Source organism: Gavia stellata, chromosome 4 (assembly GCF_030936135.1).
Source record: "Gavia stellata isolate bGavSte3 chromosome 4, bGavSte3.hap2, whole genome shotgun sequence".
Classification (NCBI taxonomy): Eukaryota; Metazoa; Chordata; class Aves; order Gaviiformes; family Gaviidae; genus Gavia; species Gavia stellata.
The window spans coordinates 84,264,119-84,282,134 of record NC_082597.1 but is presented as its reverse complement, the minus strand read 5'-3'; the positions used below and the strand labels follow the sequence as shown (position 1 = coordinate 84,282,134).

At 46.2% G+C, this 18,016-nt stretch overlaps 1 protein-coding gene across 1 annotated transcript in view; it reads left to right on the top strand.

The window, feature by feature from the left end:
* The window catches only part of LOC104257245 (alpha-2-macroglobulin-like protein 1), a 37,837-nt gene extending 21,322 nt beyond the window's left edge, over positions 1-16,515 (top strand). Inside the window, 12 exon segments of the mRNA XM_059816732.1 lie at positions 739-813; positions 1,592-1,745; positions 4,062-4,246; positions 4,659-4,772; positions 5,249-5,301; positions 5,376-5,466; positions 6,156-6,224; positions 6,473-6,575; positions 7,755-7,796; positions 13,426-13,486; positions 15,718-15,769; positions 16,441-16,515. Of these exon segments, the coding sequence (XP_059672715.1) occupies positions 739-813; positions 1,592-1,745; positions 4,062-4,246; positions 4,659-4,772; positions 5,249-5,301; positions 5,376-5,466; positions 6,156-6,224; positions 6,473-6,575; positions 7,755-7,796; positions 13,426-13,486; positions 15,718-15,769; positions 16,441-16,515 (1,074 nt within the window).
* The last annotated feature ends 1,501 nt before the right edge of the window (positions 16,516-18,016 follow it).

Here is an 18,016-nt window from a genome sequence, read left to right as displayed (position 1 = left end):
AAGGGTTACGCCCTTTTTCTTAAAATTTGGATGCAGTAAAAAATAAAACCAGAGTATACGTGTAGACTGTTCATCCTTGTATGACTTTCATTAATTTCTCATCTTGGGTTTTCTATTTGAACAGAACTTTTTGGAATAGGTTTTGCCCCCCCAACCCCCTTACACTTCACAGTTTCTGCTATTCAGTGTGAACAATGCTTTTCAGCATCTCAGCCCAAATTTCCTCCCTCATTTTAGATGTAGTCTTGTCTCATGTCTGAGGATACAAGCAGAACTTCCCCAAGAATCAATGTCCTCTGATGGGAAAAGAGGCTCCTGTGACCACGTTTAACCCATATCAACCTGTAGCTTCTCACAGTCAGCTGAATTGTATGTAAACTTGCATTGCTTCTTGTATGCAAATCCTGCATCATAAAAACTTTGTTCAAGTGTCCAGTTGTAACATATTTAATACAATACATAACTTAACAGCTTGCTTCATGCCCTTCTATGAGAAGGCACACTTAGGCTGTACGCACAATATGGCTCTGAGGTTGCCCTCGACACCAGACTTCCATGATATTCAGTAAGTGAGCCTGGAGTCCTTTCCTTCAGTCCCCACATGTCCACGAATGCCCAGAGGCATGCTACTGTACTCTCTCAGATACGCCATCCATGGGCAGTTTCAGTGGCTATACAAAGACAGGCAAGCAATGGTTGGTTTTGTCCCTTTCTGATGTTTGTCTGTGTGACTTGCAGGGTGGTGTGGATGATACAATCTCATTAACAGCCTATATCACTGCTGCACTGGTGGAGCTCCATCTGGAGAAGAATGTAAGTCACATCCGAACTCTTGCCGGGCTTGGGAGTGTGCTCCACCCTTCATTCCTCCCCAGGTCTGTAGTTTCAGGGAGTACTCAGCTTGAATTGGTGAAAGGTTCTGTCATGTCCCACCTTTCTACACAACAAGCTCAATAGGAACTTTTTAACTTGGTAAGAAGTTCTTAGTAGAAATGGCCTGATTTGCAGCAAAGCAGAGCGTCTGCCATTGCCAACTGATCTCAGGGGAAACACTTGTCTCTGAAAATGGCTCAGGGCTTGCAGGGAGAGGCAATAGTTTTAATTAAACTGACCAATATAGCTAAAGGAGAAAAAAATATACTACCTTTCAGGTATGCAACCCCGCCCTGCTTCAGAACTGAAATAAAAGCAGTGATCTTCAAGCCAAGTGTAGACTGTTATAGCCACCATGGGCGGATATTCCAGCCTTACTGGTACAGTTCTGAAAACAACGTCGTACCCCCTCGAGCGCCGAGACCCAGAGCATGCAGATCTGACAGTTCGGAGCCAGTGTCTTACCAGACATGTCCTACAGCTGGGTTCTCCAGTGTATTAACAATCCCCTGTCCCAGTGATATGTCCAGTCACATCTTTGTTTTCAACCCAGAGTGAGTGATGCTTTGTCCACTCTACTTCATGTTCCACAGCTCCGAGAGAGATGCTAACACTGAAATACATCAAGGATGTAGCTGGGATGCTTGAGGGTTGGGGACAGATTTTCACAACAAAAAGTGGCCAGAGGAAATTCACTGAGTTTGGATTCCTTTCTCAGGACACCATGCTGAATAATGCCTTACATTGCCTCAAGAACGTAACACTTGACAAGACGAGCCTTTATGTCAAGGCCTTGATGGCTTATGTCTTCACACTGAGCAAGGACAGGGAGATGAGAGAGCAGCTCCTGGATATGTTAGAGAAGGAAACTGGTAGGTTGTTGCTGCTTAGAAGATTTTGGGTTCTAGAGAGAATGACTGTGTTTAAGGCCTGATATCTGTAGGATTTAACTGCAGTGGTTTGGGAAATTTAACTATTCTCAGATTGGCTTTTATGTCAGAAAATGGTAATTTATTGAAGCTGTGAAAGTCTCTAGTTTTCTCAGACCCAGGAAACAATTTCTAATCAAAAGCAGCAGAGGTGATCCATGCTTAATTTATGTGGTCAAAGAACTCACTTGAGTTGTGGTGCTCCCATCATTCTTCAGCAATTCCTACATAGTACAAGAGATCTTGCAGAGGAAACTTGCTTCACCATGTCTGTTCAACTGCTAGTCAGGGCATTTACTTGCAGAATTCAAACCTTTTGACTGCTTCCCCATCTACTCAGCTCAGGGCCCTTGGGTGGATGAGTCTTTACTACTGTGCTGCTGAGCTTGATTCTTCCTTTTGCCTCTTTAACTTGGAAAAAACTGGACTTCTATCCTGAATGAGGATGCCAGGTGGGGGTTTCAAAGCACCTAAGCCTATGGCTAAACAGTTAGTGACAATATTACGTGGTTTGGCTTAAGTAAGTTCCTCCCCACATCTGTTCATTGGTATGGCAGTATGGTGAACTACACTGGGGACTGAAAAATAACACAGAAGAAAGAAGCGAGAGAGGATTTTTCAGCCTGACCAGCTACCAGTGCAGAGCACAGTTCACTGCATAGCCACTCAAGCTGCCCAGCTGGCTTCACAGGGTGGCTAGTGGGCGAACTGGAAGGAATAGACTTGCAGACACTGAGTGCAATACTTATTCAGAGCTGCCTCTGAGATAGTACATATGGAACAAGTGACTGAAGCACATCCCCATCCACGTCCAGTCAGTCTGACACTTCTAACTTACCAAGCACTTTGGAAAATGTCCCCTTAAGGCCCTAGGGCATGGAGCACTACAAACTGCCTATGGATCAAGTGGTAGTTTTCTTTGGCTTTTGCTTCCACTGATAATAGTTAGCAATGACTTGGCAAGAGCAATGGAGTTGTAAGTGGGGGAAAGATGTTGTCCTACACATTTAAATGTGTCTGTGTTCTGCCTGCTGAGCCTGAGGCTGTGACTGCAGCCACCAGCTGCAGCCAGTTTGCCTGCTGGAGAATCTCTGCTGGAAAGGATTATCTTCTGCTGGCTAGAGAGACCTTCCGTGGCCTGGTGGCTGGGATTCTGTTAGCCTCACTAACAGGATTACATTTGGAGCTCAAACAGGAGTTTGGTGCTTTTTAAAGAGTCCAGGTTAATCTGTAGGTCATCTGTAGCCGCATCTCCAGGACACCTTCTACCACTTCATGAAAAAATCGTTCCGCTTATGTCACCTTAGAAATAACAAATTACAAATCCCTATGCAAAAACCTTCCATTGTGACAAACATAATGAAGTAATACCAGTCCATAGAGTCCCTGAGCTAAATTCTAAAGTCTTTATGCTGGTTTTACCAAATGAGTGATTTGGTGATTCTTATTTCAAAACTGAGAGTTTGTTCTGAAAACTGACTTTGAATTTAAAAGCATTTCAGGTTTTCACATTTGTACCATTGCAGAAGATGTCTACACTGGCACAATCAAGCTAAATTCTTAGCTGAATTTTGGTTACACCCTTACTCTCACTGCAGCAAAATATTCAACCAGACTCAGATGCATTCAGTGCCTGCGAGCTTGGACCATAGGTCAGAACCCAGTGTTAGCTTAAATTGTCCTAGCCTATGCACGGCATAGTGAGGATGCCAACAAAGTAAGTTGGGTAGTCTTGCTCCTCCGGCAGCCTGCCAGCAATTCTCCCTCAAAGAGCGACCGATTCTTGTACAATAGATACAACGGACTGGAAATGAGTCCTAGAGCTTTTCAGCGCAGGCAGCCCTGTTAGACTATCCTAGGTAAATGCAGAAACAGCAAAAATGCTGTAGCCTGGGGACATAACTTTGAATATACACAGAGTAGAGTAAGACTAGGACTGTACTTCAAACAAAAAGCCTCTGTTCAGATCAATCAGTTTCTAGGGGAACTGTTTCCTAGAGGAACTGGTTGAGGATTTGGGGCCTGGATCCCTCTGTGGTTTCAAAGGAAGAAATGGAGCCTATCATAGATGGTTGGCCCTTCAGAGTACAAAAACAACAGGAAGGATTGGCTTCTGCACTCTGAGGTGCCCCAGCAAGGCACATGCGTTTCTCATGGTGTACAGGAAACTGCCAGTCCTCGAAGGGTGCCAGGGCAGGAGAAGCTGATATTCACGGGGATCTAGTGTTCTTCTCTTCCACATGTTTCTCCCCTCATCAGCAGAGCTCCTGACATCACACTCCAGTAGTGAAGAATCTTCTTCTTCTATGATTGAGACAGTAGCCTACATCCTCCTGGCTCGTGTCTCCAAACCAGACTTGGCACTCAATGAAGCCTCAGTGAGCAAGCTTGTGCACTGGCTCAGTGGACAAAGAAATGCCTTTGGTGGATTTGCCTCCACACAGGTAACAAGATGGGGAAAGTCATGGGGGAAAGAGAGAGTTACTGTGCCTGGAGTGATGTGCACATCTTTCATGCTCATATCACTCTAGATCCACCCTTTGCAGACAGGCATACATGAGCCCTGCTTGGGAAGGGGAATGCCTTGGGGAAACTCCTCTTCTGTGTGGTGTAACTGGGATTACCCAGGGCCTGGGACTGCTAACCCCAGGGCTCAGAAGCCACCCTTTCCAGGTAACAGAAGTCATCCTGCTGCCTGTGGCATAGACCCTACCTATGCACTTAGTGGCATAGACTCCACTTCTGTCGGAGTGTGAATCAGGGCTATGAGGAGTGTGGTTCTTCCTGCAGTGCCTGACCTAGTGTGCTGGATCTTATACTGTGTGGCTCCACAGCAAAGTGACTCTCTACCTTCAGGACACAGTCGTTAGCCTGCAGGCCCTTGCTCAGTATGCAGCCCTGATTCCTCAGGAGATCAGAGATGTAAAGATGACAGTGAAAGGCAAGGAGGCTTGTGAACTGGGAATTAAGGCCTAGAGCAGCATGGGAATGCACTGGCAGCGGCTTGCAGAACCACAGCAACTATCTCAGTCAGCATGGAGAAGCTCCGCAGTCCCCAGAGCACCAGCAGCTGAGATGGCAGCATTCCCAAGAGCCAGAGCTCCTCCCTTGGGGGAGACTTGGCAGCCTGGGCTGAACCAGCCCTGAGGTGCATTCTCCAGCAGTGTGAACCTCTGCTGGAACCAGACAGCAGAAACTCCAGTCCCTATCCATATTTCACTTGCTTGCATCTGTCTAGAATGGGTGTCTTGGTCCATATTCTCCATGCCCTACTGTCCTGAAAGAGAATGATGCCAACCTTGCCACTCTCAACCTCTAACATCAAAGACCACTTCCAGCTGTTGGAGTGGGAAGCATGAAGATTAAGCGTAACACATTTGAGGCACAATCTGTCTCCATATTGAGCAAGTAGACGGGGGCGACTTTTTGTCCCTTTCTCCCATCAGTTAGACACGCTGCTGAGCTTTCACATCACTGTAGAGCAGGCCAGAGTTTGGAAGTGTTCATTAGTATCTCCTAGAAATGCTGTGATGCCTTCCACATCTAATGTGCTTCTCTCCTGCCTTTTTTCAGTTACGTAGGGGACCGTGAAACCAGTAACACGGCCCTGGTGGATGTGGAGATGCTGTCAGGGTTCATTCCTGTGAAGAACTCTGTGAAAGCGGTAAGACTTTTTCCTCTGGCCTTCCCTGAAGATATGAAAATCTATTTTCCAGACATAGCTCAGGCAGAAATATCCAAACACCTAAGAACTGCTGCAGAATGGTAGCTACTTATCTTACTAAAAATTAACTAAACTAAGCAAGTGCAGATATAGTGGGCTACTTCACAAGGCAAGTTTCCACTTGCAGAACCGATTGTACAGTTTTTCATGTTCAGTAGTGAGGATCACACACACAGCAAGAGGTCAGAGAGGAGCTGAAAAGCACCTAGTTAGAATAATCTGGGGTGCACTGAGACCCTTTGCTATTGCCAGTGCCATTTGTAGGGATACTCCATAAAGCGGTGTTGAATGCCATAGAGTTGTTCAATGACATGCTCCAGTGTTTCAGGAGATAGCCAGGAAGATCCATCATAGTCTCCTACTAACCATCTTCCTCTTTGCTACAAGTGCTGAAAGTAGGAACGTGGCTCAAGGACACTTGTTCCAAATCTGAAAAAGTGTTTTCTAAGGCTTTGTGCACTCCCAACAATCTCAGTGCCATTGTAGTTGGGGAGCACAGGCCTTCCCCTGACTCAGCTAAGTGCTTTAGTCAGCAGTGGTTCACTGACAAATACCAAACTTGGTGTGAGACCACAGGGAAGGTCAATGAGCTGATGTTAACCAAGCTCATCTCTTGTCTGCCTATACAGCTGGAGAAGATACCCCTGGTGAAAAAGACAGAGATAAAACCAGACAAAGTCACAATCTACTTGGAAGAGGTAAGAGGAAGACCACAGGGAGCTGCCCATTCAAGTAGTAGCAACTGCAGTACTTTGCGTTGGGACTCTCAGAGATCAGAAATACAAATCTCTAGGCTGGTCAAGCAGGCTAAAATTTTGGCAAAAGAGGTAGAGGGTGGAAGAACCTAGAAAGATAGAGAAAGAAATCTCTGATGCAGAGGAAATAAAGTTGGTATGTAGATGACTTTGAGATGGCCAGGACATTTCTGCTCACTTCTTCTCTCCAGCTGGGTGAGACTTCTCTGAAGCTTAATATCTCAGTGGAACAAGATGTTGAAGTGCAGAACCTGAAAGCGGCAACAGTGCATGTCTATGACTACTATAAGCCAGGTGAGATTTCTCTGACATAGGCAAAGAGTAACTATTACACCCCCCACTCAGGCACTGTTCTGTCTATGCCCCTTATTCCCTTATCTCCCTTATTCCAGTGCACTTCCTCCTGCTTGGGATTCCTCTGCACAAAACTTCTACATTCAAGTAGCAGAATCACTTGCTTTTCTGTTCTTGAGATGAGACTGCCTGGCACTATGATTATGTTGTGGTGTGTATGTGTTCAAAGTGACTGTGTTTTTTGACTTCCTTTAGCTTCAAGTTACGTCTCTATGGAAAGAAAGCTTCTCTGTCAATTTACCATGTCTCCTCCAGCTCCTTAGCTCTCTTGAAAATACTTAGGCACTTATTTAAAATCAGTGTTACATACTGCTACCCTGATCCACCAGAAGGCAGAATTTAGTTCTATGCTTTTCGTGTACAGTGTAATAATCCTACCATCCATTGGGTGCTTCCATGTCTCAGATGATAACAGGAAAATAATTTCTTACTCTTTAAAGCTCTAAATGAACTATGAGCACACAGAAGAGAGGTCTTGGAGTCATTTTGAGTCTCTCTGATTATTCCATGCTCAGTACGAGCCAAAACAGCAGATGGAACATTAAGAATTATTTAAAAAAAAAAAATTTGAGAACAAAATGATGAACTGCCACTAGAGATTTAGAAAGCAGCACCACAGGCCTACATGTTGTATACTGAATTCCATTCTCGTTCCCCCTTCCACACCATGTCAAGAAGAGGAGGAGACTTCTTAACCCAGCCTTTACGGAGCTGAATATTGTCACCTAATATGTTCTCTCTTTGCTATTCCATCCTGTACAAGAATTTCTGTGCTTAGTACATACAATTTAAAAATTGTTTTCTGACATGATAATACTAATTATCAGTAAAAAAGCAAGGCTATCAGGACACACTACTGAAAGCTTCTCTGTTTACAAAAATGTCCTTGCTTTAGAAGGTATTGCAATGCATAAGAGGGTCTTTACAGCGGTATGGGAGACATGCTGGGGAGACAGACTGTTGCTCTGACCCACTGTAGACGTTTTTCTGTTCCTGCATTCACAGTGTGAAGAGTAAAAAATTAAGGTAGTGGGATGGTTGTGTTAAAGACAAAGAAGCTTGGCCTTACCCTACCATGCAATTCTGCAGCTCACCACCTTTTCTCTTTTGTTTCTACAGATGACCACACAGCAACAGAATATGTTTTCCCTTGCAGTTCAGGTTAGTGTTAACAGGCTTCCAGGGTGGGAATAGCTGAAACAGAGCAGAGGACTGGTGGTAAGCAAGCAAAGCAGCCCACCTCTTGCTCTGTATTTAATTCTATCATGTGCTGTAGAGCTTTCTTGGACTGCAGGTTGAATTGGGATCTACTGTACTAGTTGTGGGCACAGTTTCTAGTCCAAGTATAATCTCAACGCAGACCAAAGCTTAAGCATACCATGGAAGGTTAAAAGGATCTATTTTTATTCCATTTCCATCCATTCCTCACATGTGCAGTCCTTACAGCATCCCAAATCTGAATGCAACTGGAAATGCCTATGTCAATGACAAAAAGATATTGCAACTCATCCCCTAGTCCTTAAACAGCTTCCTAAAAATTCATCAGGCACTTTGCCTTTTCTTGGTCTCTCTTTCCACAGATGTCTCAAAGAAGGGTTCCTACTAGCATGCCCTGGGTCTGCAACCAATAATCTGAGTTTTCTGCTTCCGTGAGGAAAACTTCATTGCTCTGGCTCTCCACCTCCCTGCTGTGTTGGACGCACCCTACTTCCTTTCATCTATGCCCTAAGTTTCTATGTGAAATCTGGCTTGATACTCAGCAGTTTGGGATCAAGTGAAATAAAGTATGTGGAACCTGGAAAGAAGGCAGTGACTTGACAGCTGATGAAGTCTGCACAGATTTTAATGTCTGAAAAAGAGAGAAGCATTACTTAGGTCATGGTTACATACTTCGCTTTTGGTCACCATAGTGGCTTAAGTCTTCCTCTCCTTCCCGAGTCCCATCTCTGGGCTACCTTCTCAATCGAGTTAACCCAGTAGTTTGTCTGCAACCAAACTCCAAGCAAAAAAAAGGCATTTTTAACCCTGATCTGGTTCACTACATAGCCCTGTGAATCATCTTTCTGTAACAATTGAAGAGTAGGAACAGGCAAGGGGAGGCTAAGGGAGAACTACTTTACCAGTTCTTCCAGACAGAAAAGGATTGTATAACAGTGCCTTATGAGGGGAGGCCATGAGACCAAAATAACATCCCCTTCAAATTCATTACATGTTGTGTGGCCCCTTGTTTGTTTCCATTTCTTTGTCAAGCAGGAGTATTTTAGAAACTCAAAAAGGGCATGATCCTGCAGATCTCACTTTCAGATCCCAGTTCCATTAGATCAAGGGCTCCAGGATTTTCTTTCAATGCCTAGTGCTTTAAAAGCAAGTCTGCCAAGCCATGCCAAAGGGGTTAGATCTGGTTGTGTTTGTGGGGCTGGTTTTATATGGCCTGTGCTTCCTTTTTTTTGGAAGCAAATATTTGTAATCTCCTTTTAGTGATTCAGTTACCTTTCATAAGAAGAAATAGCAATATGAAGCAGTGATGGACTCTGTGTGCATGCAGGACATGCAAAGCTAAAGCTGCTGTAGAAGTTTAATGCAAACAGAACACATTAGTAGATGTTACGATGTAGTGAACTGTCTATGATCTTCCTGAGGTTATGACAGTTACCTTCCTGATGACATGGCAAATGGGTATTGATGTCCTTACACCTTCCTCTATATACCTGTCTTGTGGAAGGGGATCAAGCAGCTAGCTAAGACAACCTCAGAAAGCTAGCAGATGAAGATCATGTGCATATACTATGGATATAGGGTAGACTAACACTTGTGTGAATGATGCTGCATGTCACCATCTTCTAACGCCAGGACTGGGGTAGTACCTGAATGGCGTCGTAGGTCCCGCACTGCGGGTGTGGTCCTGGAGCTGGGGCTAGAAAAGGGCGCTCTTCCCTCAAGACACAAACTGAGCAACAAATGATGCCCAGGAGATATGAGCCTGGAAGATGAAAAAAGGGCCTACATGTCTGAAAGGGTCCAGGAGTTGCAGAAGAGCCCTTGGGGTTGACACAGTCTAGCTAGGAGGAGTGGCAGAGGCAGGCAGAGACCTTTCAATCCACATCCCACCTGTGGACCTGAACTCAGCTGGAGACAGCAGAGAAAAGATATTGCAATCCCATATGCAGTTGACTGTACCTGCAAATTCACCTTTTCTGCCTTGTAGGGGGCTTGCCCACCACTTTTACTGCTGGTGCCTGAAAATTGCAGTGTGGGTGAATTCCGTCTGCACACACCAACTCCTGATATACTTGGAAAATAGCCTTGGAATCCAAAAAAGATAACAACTCATTATGTACCCTGGCCGTGAAAGAGCGTGATAGCAGCATCACAGGCTGAGAAAGAATAGGACATACCTTGATAACACTTTTAGGGGTCTGAACAGCACCATATAAACCAAGCAAAAAAACCCCCCAACAACCCAACAGTGGAAATTCTCCTTACCTGGCTAAAACTAACCAGCCCTGACCCAGGAATAAACCTTTTCCAACTGCTCCTCTCCCTCTCTCCCTCCCTCTTGGAAGTGGGGATCCTGCAGCAGAGGGGGGAAATGAGGAGAGAGGAGGAGAGGGAGAGGTTGGGGACTTGGGTCAGGTGGGCTGTGTGGGTACGTAGGTTGGGGAAGGGAGACAGGGCCCTCTTGGGTGAGTAGGGACATTGGGATGGAGCTCTAGGTGTTGGGGAACCCAGGAGCAAGGCAAAACCTTGCTTCCCCCACACCCTGCCAATGTGGCTAGTCTCCTCCTCTCTGGTTGCCAAGCTGCCCTAAGACCTCTGCCTGGTCTTAGTGTCTGTGCCTTCACCCCCACTTCCCCCAGTCCCTTCCTTCCCCTTCTCACATACCTCATTTTCTCCTTCCCTCTACCACCTGTGCCACGATCCTCTCTCTCTCAGGGTGTCTCCTGCTCTGAGACCCACTAACACTCTCACGAAGGCTCCAGCCCACCCCCTGGTCCTGGGACACTCTCTCCTCTGCCCAGCAGTATTCCTTGTCAACCCCTACATGCAGCCGAGGAGCAATGATTCCTGGTTCTCCGCTTCCCCCTCACACTGCCCTGCTCCTCCACTGCCCACACTGTAACCCCAACTGCCAGTCCCCATTGCCCACGTGGCCTGCCTAAACTGCTGCCAGAGCTGCTTGTCCCAAGCACTTTTGCTCCCCAAGAGGTCCCTGCCTCTTCCAAAATTCTCTGCCTGCCCAAGCATTCTGTCCACTCCGGTGTTTCTTCTCTCTTCACTTTAGTGGTTAGCAAATGTGTATTTCCCTAGTTGACCTAACCCTCCTGTCTGCCGTATATGCCTCTTTCCCATCTGTCCAAGACCCCTGCTTACACTTTCTCTTGTTTTCTATTCTACTTTTGTCTTTTCTTAGTTCATTTCTTACTTTGCATGTCTCTGTGTCCCCTTTAGTCAAAGAAAATTTTCACACATAGTGTATGTTTCTGCAGTTGGTGTCCTTTTCATTGTCATCTGTCCCTCTGAATTGTAATGGTCCCCTTTTGTTTGTTTGCCAGGCATCCCACATTGAACTATATATTCAGTCCTAACTACATCTTCTTTACTATCATCTTTTATATCCTGCACCACTACTCAACGTTCATCTTTTTCTGTAAACAATCAGAAATCACTGTCTTTATAGGTGGGATTTGTGGTATCACTTTCCTTTTCCCCCCGCTTCTTTTCGGAAAAAATGCAGAGTGACTGTAACAGGCCCTTCCTGTTTTCTTTGGAGATCATCATCTCCCTGTCTTGGACTCCGACTTACATAACCACTTCCCACAAAACTGAGTTTAGTTTTCCCATTTCAACTACTTGTGCCCAGGCCTTCTGGATGGATCATTCAACAGCCTCAGTCACTGTGCTTGTTTAGACTCTGGCAACACCCAGTCCCATCCTGTTAAGACCTTAACCCAAATGGCTAATCCTTACCTGTGGCACTACTAAAAAAAAAATAACAATCTGAGGAATTTCAGGTTGCAACACACGCAACAGGAGAGTAGAGTGTATGCAGATGGCTCATTGGGATATGCAGTGCCATGAGCAAGGCAGCACACTGTGGTGGGTGGACCCTGGCTGGATGCCAGGTGCCCACCAAAGCCACTCTATCACTCCCCTCCTCAGCTGGACAGGTCAGAGAAAATACAGCAAAAGGCTCGTGGGACAGATAAGGACAGGGAGATCACTCACCATTACCATCGCGGGCAAAACGGACTCGACTTGGGGAAATTAGTTTAATTTATTGCCAATCAAAATCAGAGTAGGATAATGAGAAATAAAACCAAATCTTAAAAACACCTTCCCCCCACCCCTCCCTTCTTCCCAGGCTCAACTTCACTCCAGTTTTCTCTACCTCCTCCCCGCAAGTGGCACAGGGGGATGGGGAATGGGGGTTGCAGTCAGTTCATCACACGTTGTTTCTGCCACTTCTTCCTCCCCACACTCTTCCCCTGCTCCAGCGGGTCCCTCCCACGGGAGACAGTTTTCCATGAACTTCTCCAATGTGGGTTCTTCCCACGGGCTGCAGTTCTTCATGAACTGCTCCAGCATGGGCCCCTTCCACAGGGTGCAGTCCTTCAGGAACAGACTGCTCCAGCGCGGGTCCCCCGTGGGGTCACAAGCCCTGCCAGCAAACCTGCTCCAGCGTGGGCTCCTCTCTCCACGGGTACACAGCTCCTGCCAGGAGCCTGCTCCAGCGTGGGCTTCCCACAGGGTCACAGGCTCCTTCGGGCATCCACCTGCTCCGGTGTGGGGTCCTCCAGGGGCTGCAGGTGGATATCTGCTCCACTGTGGACCTCCATGGGTGCAGGGGCACAGTCTGCCTCACCGTGGTCTTCACCAGGGGCTGCAGGAGAATGTCTGCTCCAGCACCTGGAGCACCTCCTCCCCTCCTTCTTCACTGACCTGGGTGTCTGCAGAGCTGTTTCTCTCACATATTCTCACTCCTCTCTTCCCCGGCTGCTGTTGCGCAGTTGTTTTTCTCCTTTCTTAAATATGTTATCACAGAGGTGCTACCACCGTCGCTGATGGGCTTGGCCTTGGCCAGCAGTAGGTCTGTCTTGGAGCCGGCTGGCATTGGCTCTATCAGACATGGGGGCAGCTTCTAACAGTTTCTTACAGAAGCCACCCCCGTAGCCGCTCCGCTACCAAAACCTTGCCATGCAAACCCAATACACACGCATAAAAGGTGGGATAGTAGCTAAGAAAAAATGGGTACTTGTTTTATAGAGCTGATTAGGGAGAAGTTACCAGGACAGTCACGCCATAGATATGAAACAAGGCTTTGACATCAACAAGCCCAGGACCAATGGAGAAAAAGTGAACAAGACTGGCTGTGTGTTTGGGAGGTGGCAATGCTTCTAAAGAGGAAGTACCTAGGAGAGAAGAAAGGGGGAAAAAGGAATCTAAAGTGAAGCAAATGATGTGACCAGGGTTGTTTGGGGGATCCCTGTGTAGCAGCCCTTTGCCTGATCAACATAGCTTGCAAGAGGACAGTAAATCTATTTTTTCTCTGACCATTCAAAGCGATATGTCCATAAAGTAGGCAGACCCAGCCCTTCCTCCGCTCCTCATCATTGTTCTTGGGGCTGTCCAGAAGGGACAGGAAAAAAGGAAAATAAAAGTCTCACAGCAGTTCCTAACAAGCATTTAGGGGAGGTAGAATACCCAAGGAACCAAGTCATTCTGTGGACAACTGATACAAAAAGAGGACACGGCTGAGTTCAAGCAAGCAAAAATATGAAGCAACTGGAAGAGGCCTCCAAGGAGCGTTCCTCTAGCATTGCTCCTGCCCAAGACATCGTGAAAGTCAATAGGTACTGTTTGATGGTGCTCTGCCAATATACAGGAAACGACAAGGGAGCAAAGTGGGTCCTACAATCTCCCCGTTGCCTTCCTGGCAAGTTTCTTCCTCTGGGTATTTGGGCTGGACTGAAGGAGCTTCAGGAGGAAGGTCCTCTAATCTGGTTGAACTTCAGGTAGGGAGGTTATAAATAAAAACCGAAGGCTGTAACCCAGTGCACTCAGTGTGCCCATGAGCCAGGCTCTCCTGCCTCTAAATGGACGTGTCAAGGGTCTGTTTTACAGTCTATGTCATCAGATGGTCGTGAAATTAGATCTAAATAGAAACAGACCCATCAAGCTTCCTCTCCTTCTGATGATAGGAAGTCTTGCCATCTTGTACCTGTGTGGGGTAGGTAAGTAAGGAAATGAAGCATGTGAAATGTGAATACAAACAGATGTTTCCAGGCTGTGGTTTCAAATCAGATCGATGTTGTCCAGCTGCCTATGAGAGGGGCCAAGGAAGCTGGCAAAAGCAGAGGGTTGAAAATGAGCTGCTGTGTGGCAAGCTTCCTTAAGATAGGAGTGTACGGTAGAAGTCAGTGAGGTCTTCGCCTCTTGGAGCAAACATTAGGGAGCGCAGTAAGTGGCTAGACTGTGCTGGGTGCGCAATCTGACGCTTGCTCAGTTCTGCTGGCTGTAGAAAGGTGCTCCCTGTCCTTGGTGACATCCATAGGAAACATTTTCCAGTGCAAGAAAGGAACCTTTGCTATGTGTAAGCAACAGTGGGGTATGAGTAGCTGCCAGATGGCCGGGAGACTTCCTCCCATCACCTCATCACAGCCGCTGTGTGGGTCTTGGTTGCCTGGATGGCCTGGAGGCAATTGAGAAACTTCCTGCAAAGTTTTGCAGCTTCAGCCTGCAAAAAAGAAAGTCCTGAAGAGGACAGGAGGCAGCTAACAGGCAATCTGGTAACTAGCATCTCAGATAGCAAGGGATTTTTCTGCAAAGAAAAGTTCTTAAAAGGAGTGGGAAGTAGGCCCCTTAAAAGGAGGAGGACTGTAAGAACATGAGATGGCCCCAAATGGATTCTGACCTTGTTAGGATGCTATTACAAAAAATATATAGCATACTTAATATCTATACTCGAAGAAGACAGTTTGTACAATAAACAGGTATGGATCTGCTGAAGCATTGATAAATTGTAAAGGTTTGATATCTATGGCTTATTTGGGCCTTTGTGGTTATCTGCCAGTACTGTGCAAATAGGACTGAAAGACGACACTGCTTCTAGAGGGTGCAGAAGAGATCAGCTTTGTAGGCTTTCACAGAGCCTCTGCAATGGTCGTAGGGAAAACTGAAAGAAGCCCTCATCCAGAGAGAAGTTAGGACACAGGATGAATGAGTTGTCTGTTGTCACTCAGTTGCAAACTCTCCCGGAAGCTTGGACACATGCCTTCTTTCCTGACTCATGCATATTAGTGTATGCTCAACTGACATGCTCCAGTTTGGAGACAGAGCAATGGTTTGTGAATCTGCCTTCCGTATTTCTCTGATTTTTTGCCCCAAAACAGGAAAGAAATACAAAACTGCAGAGCTGTAGTTTGAAATCGTAAGGCTTCTTACTGGGGACTGTTGACAATGTATACAGAGTCTAAGGTTTATTCCAAGTTTTTTTTCCTCCTTTTTGAGGTGAACATTGACCTAGATTTTTCTCTTGTAGCTGCAGGATAATAACAGACTTTTAAAGTAGCTACTACTGAGAACCATGTGAAACTCCATGGATCCATCTCACGATCTGTACTGTCTCTGTGTGCAAGGTAAGCATACCTGTAGACTCACATGTGATGGCTTGCTAATTTTTAATCTTATCCTATAGGTTAGTTTTCTACCAAGGTCAAATAGCTGCATCAAGGTGTTTGTATCAACCCTCAGTTAAATCCAAGACATGCAATAAATGAGTAAGTAATTTTTAAAGCATGCTTGGATTTCTTTTGTTCATGTGGTTTGTTTCAACTTAAGGGTAGAGGCCCTGGAATGTGGCTTACCTTTGACATTCAAAGTGGCTTCTTTCCTGAGAAAAACTCTAAAACTTGTGACTTCTTGTGATGTACAGTTTGCCACACAGTGGGCTTATTCCCACACTCTCTCTTATGTTGATAAGCAATGTAGTTGATACTGTCTTGATGGCCAGGCCCAGTAACACTTGGAAGTAGACATACTCAAGAGCTTTTGCTTTTTGACCTGACTTTCTTTTCATATGCAGTTCACATCTTAAAGGTGGTGGTGAGGAGCTGGGTGCCTTCAGGGTACTGCAGGTAACTGACCCCTGGTGCTGGCTCCTCACCCACAGACAAAGCATTCTGATCTTCCCTTTATGTGTTCTAACTTCCCACCCTCTGCAGGGAGCAGGAAGGTGGTTTGGCATGCATTGACCTGTTTTCTGAGGGATGGGAAACAAAGATGAGGAGACATGTGGTTGCAGTCTCTCTACTTTCTCAGCTTGCAAACTTGGAGAAACCTTGTAAAGGTAGGAAGCGCAGATTCACACTAGGATCAGTCACGCAGGAAATAACGTGTAGGGCAGGGATATGGGAGAGGTGGTGGTATATAAAGGCTTGTCTGAAATGCCGGGCTGGACAGGTCGGAGGAGGACTTAGAAACTAGCACAGTCAGAGGAGCTTTTGCTCAGAGACAGGACAGAATGGCAATTAGACCCTGGGGTTGCTATGATCATCTCCTGTCCAGCTTCTTCCTTCTGGAGATGGTGATCAGCCAGACTGGCCAGGGCTAGCAGGAGGTTGTTGAGGAGATCCAGCGTCGTGGTGAGGCTGTGGATGGGCTGGTGTCTGTGTGTGGGAAGGTGTGGACACCAAAAACAGAGATCTGGGCAGCCTGTAAGAAGTACATTGCAGTAACTGCAATGTAGACTTATTCCACATATATGTCCTGGTAAATTGGGACTAATGTCAACCTCTTCTCTGAGCAGGAAGGCATCCCAGGCTTGGAGGTCGGTCTGAACCAGATTTCTGGGTCCCCTTGCACCTCCATAGTACAGACCTAAGGATTAGCTCTTGGTGGCTGGGGCTGAATACATTACAAGCTGCCATGTTCCCTAACAGTGCATATGAAAACTCCAGTCTTCCCCACCACAAGAGAGTTTTCCTTCTGAGGTACCTGAAGGTGATGGTCTCACTTCCAGACTGAAGTGAGTAAATGAGTGTGAGAAAGGGAAAGAAGGCAAATGCAGATTCGTAGGCTAGGTGTCCATTTATGTGCTTGTACTATATGAATCTGTAGGGCACCGTATGCAGACCCATCCTTATGCTAAAGAGCTGTTTACTCACCTGTGCATGGGGTTCATTTGCTACCACCGCCTTCCTGATAAATTGGAAAAACGGGGAACTCAGAAGGTGCACTTTTCCTGCAGGGCCACAGAGTGTCACCACCGCTCCGTGGCTTGCTCTGCAAGATGCCGTTTCTCCAGCAAAACTCCTTTGCTAAAATGGGTTGGAATGAAAAAAAAAAAAATATATAATTGGAATGAAAATGGGCTGCTTCTTGCTGAGAAGCCCAGAGCTGGGAAGATCTGCACCTAAAATGTGAGCAAGCGATGCGACCTATGAAATGAATCCTGGCTTATATTTAGATATAGCGCTTGACAAGTTTCCAGCCAGACGCTATAAGCCAGTCTTAGAAACTGTAGCATGAGCCTCGGTGACAATTATGGGATGGAACAAGTGCTTCATCAGGAGACACTAAAAAGGCTGGGATTCCACCATTTGGTGAACAGAGTGAGCAGAATTTGGTGAGCAGATGAGGGATTGGAATTTACAAAAATAATGAAGGTGGTGGATAAAGTGAATGGAAAACCGTTCTTAGCAAATCTTTCCATGGCAGACTTGGGGGCATGTGATAAAACTAGTTGCTAATCAATTTAAACCAAACAAAAAAGGTACTTCATGCTATAAAAACCTAGTGTACAGGAGTTACAGGAGTCAATAATACCAGCATGTTCAAAAAGCTCATAGACAAACTAATGGAAAACCAATCTGTACCAAAGGGAACAGGTTGTGATGTATCCTCCACCATCCCTACTACCGTGCTTGGATGTGGGACTAGAACAAGGGGAATGGACTGCAGATACCGGCCAGGTGCACCTGCTCCCCCTGAAAAGTATTAAGGGCAGCTGAATCTGGTGGACTGAAAGATCCAGAGGCTTCCTTCCTTCCCGGGATGATGGAGACGAGCGGGAGCTTCTTACTTCTGTTTCACATCCCACCAGTAGCAGGGTGGTGTGCAAGTTCACACCAGACGGTGCACACACAGGTTAACACTGACGGGAGGCAGCACTGCAAAGGCACACGTACAAACACAGACAGCGTTAGTAGCCTGATCCTGTTCTAAGGATCAGCGCTCAGAGAAATGCGCCTTCATAGGTTTCTTGGGTTTCTGGCCCCCCAAACCTTTTGTCCTGCTTGCTGGCTAGACAGGCCTGAGTTTGTTATCGGATCACACACACACGCGTGTAACAGAGAGCACAATCACACAGGAAATAATTAAAA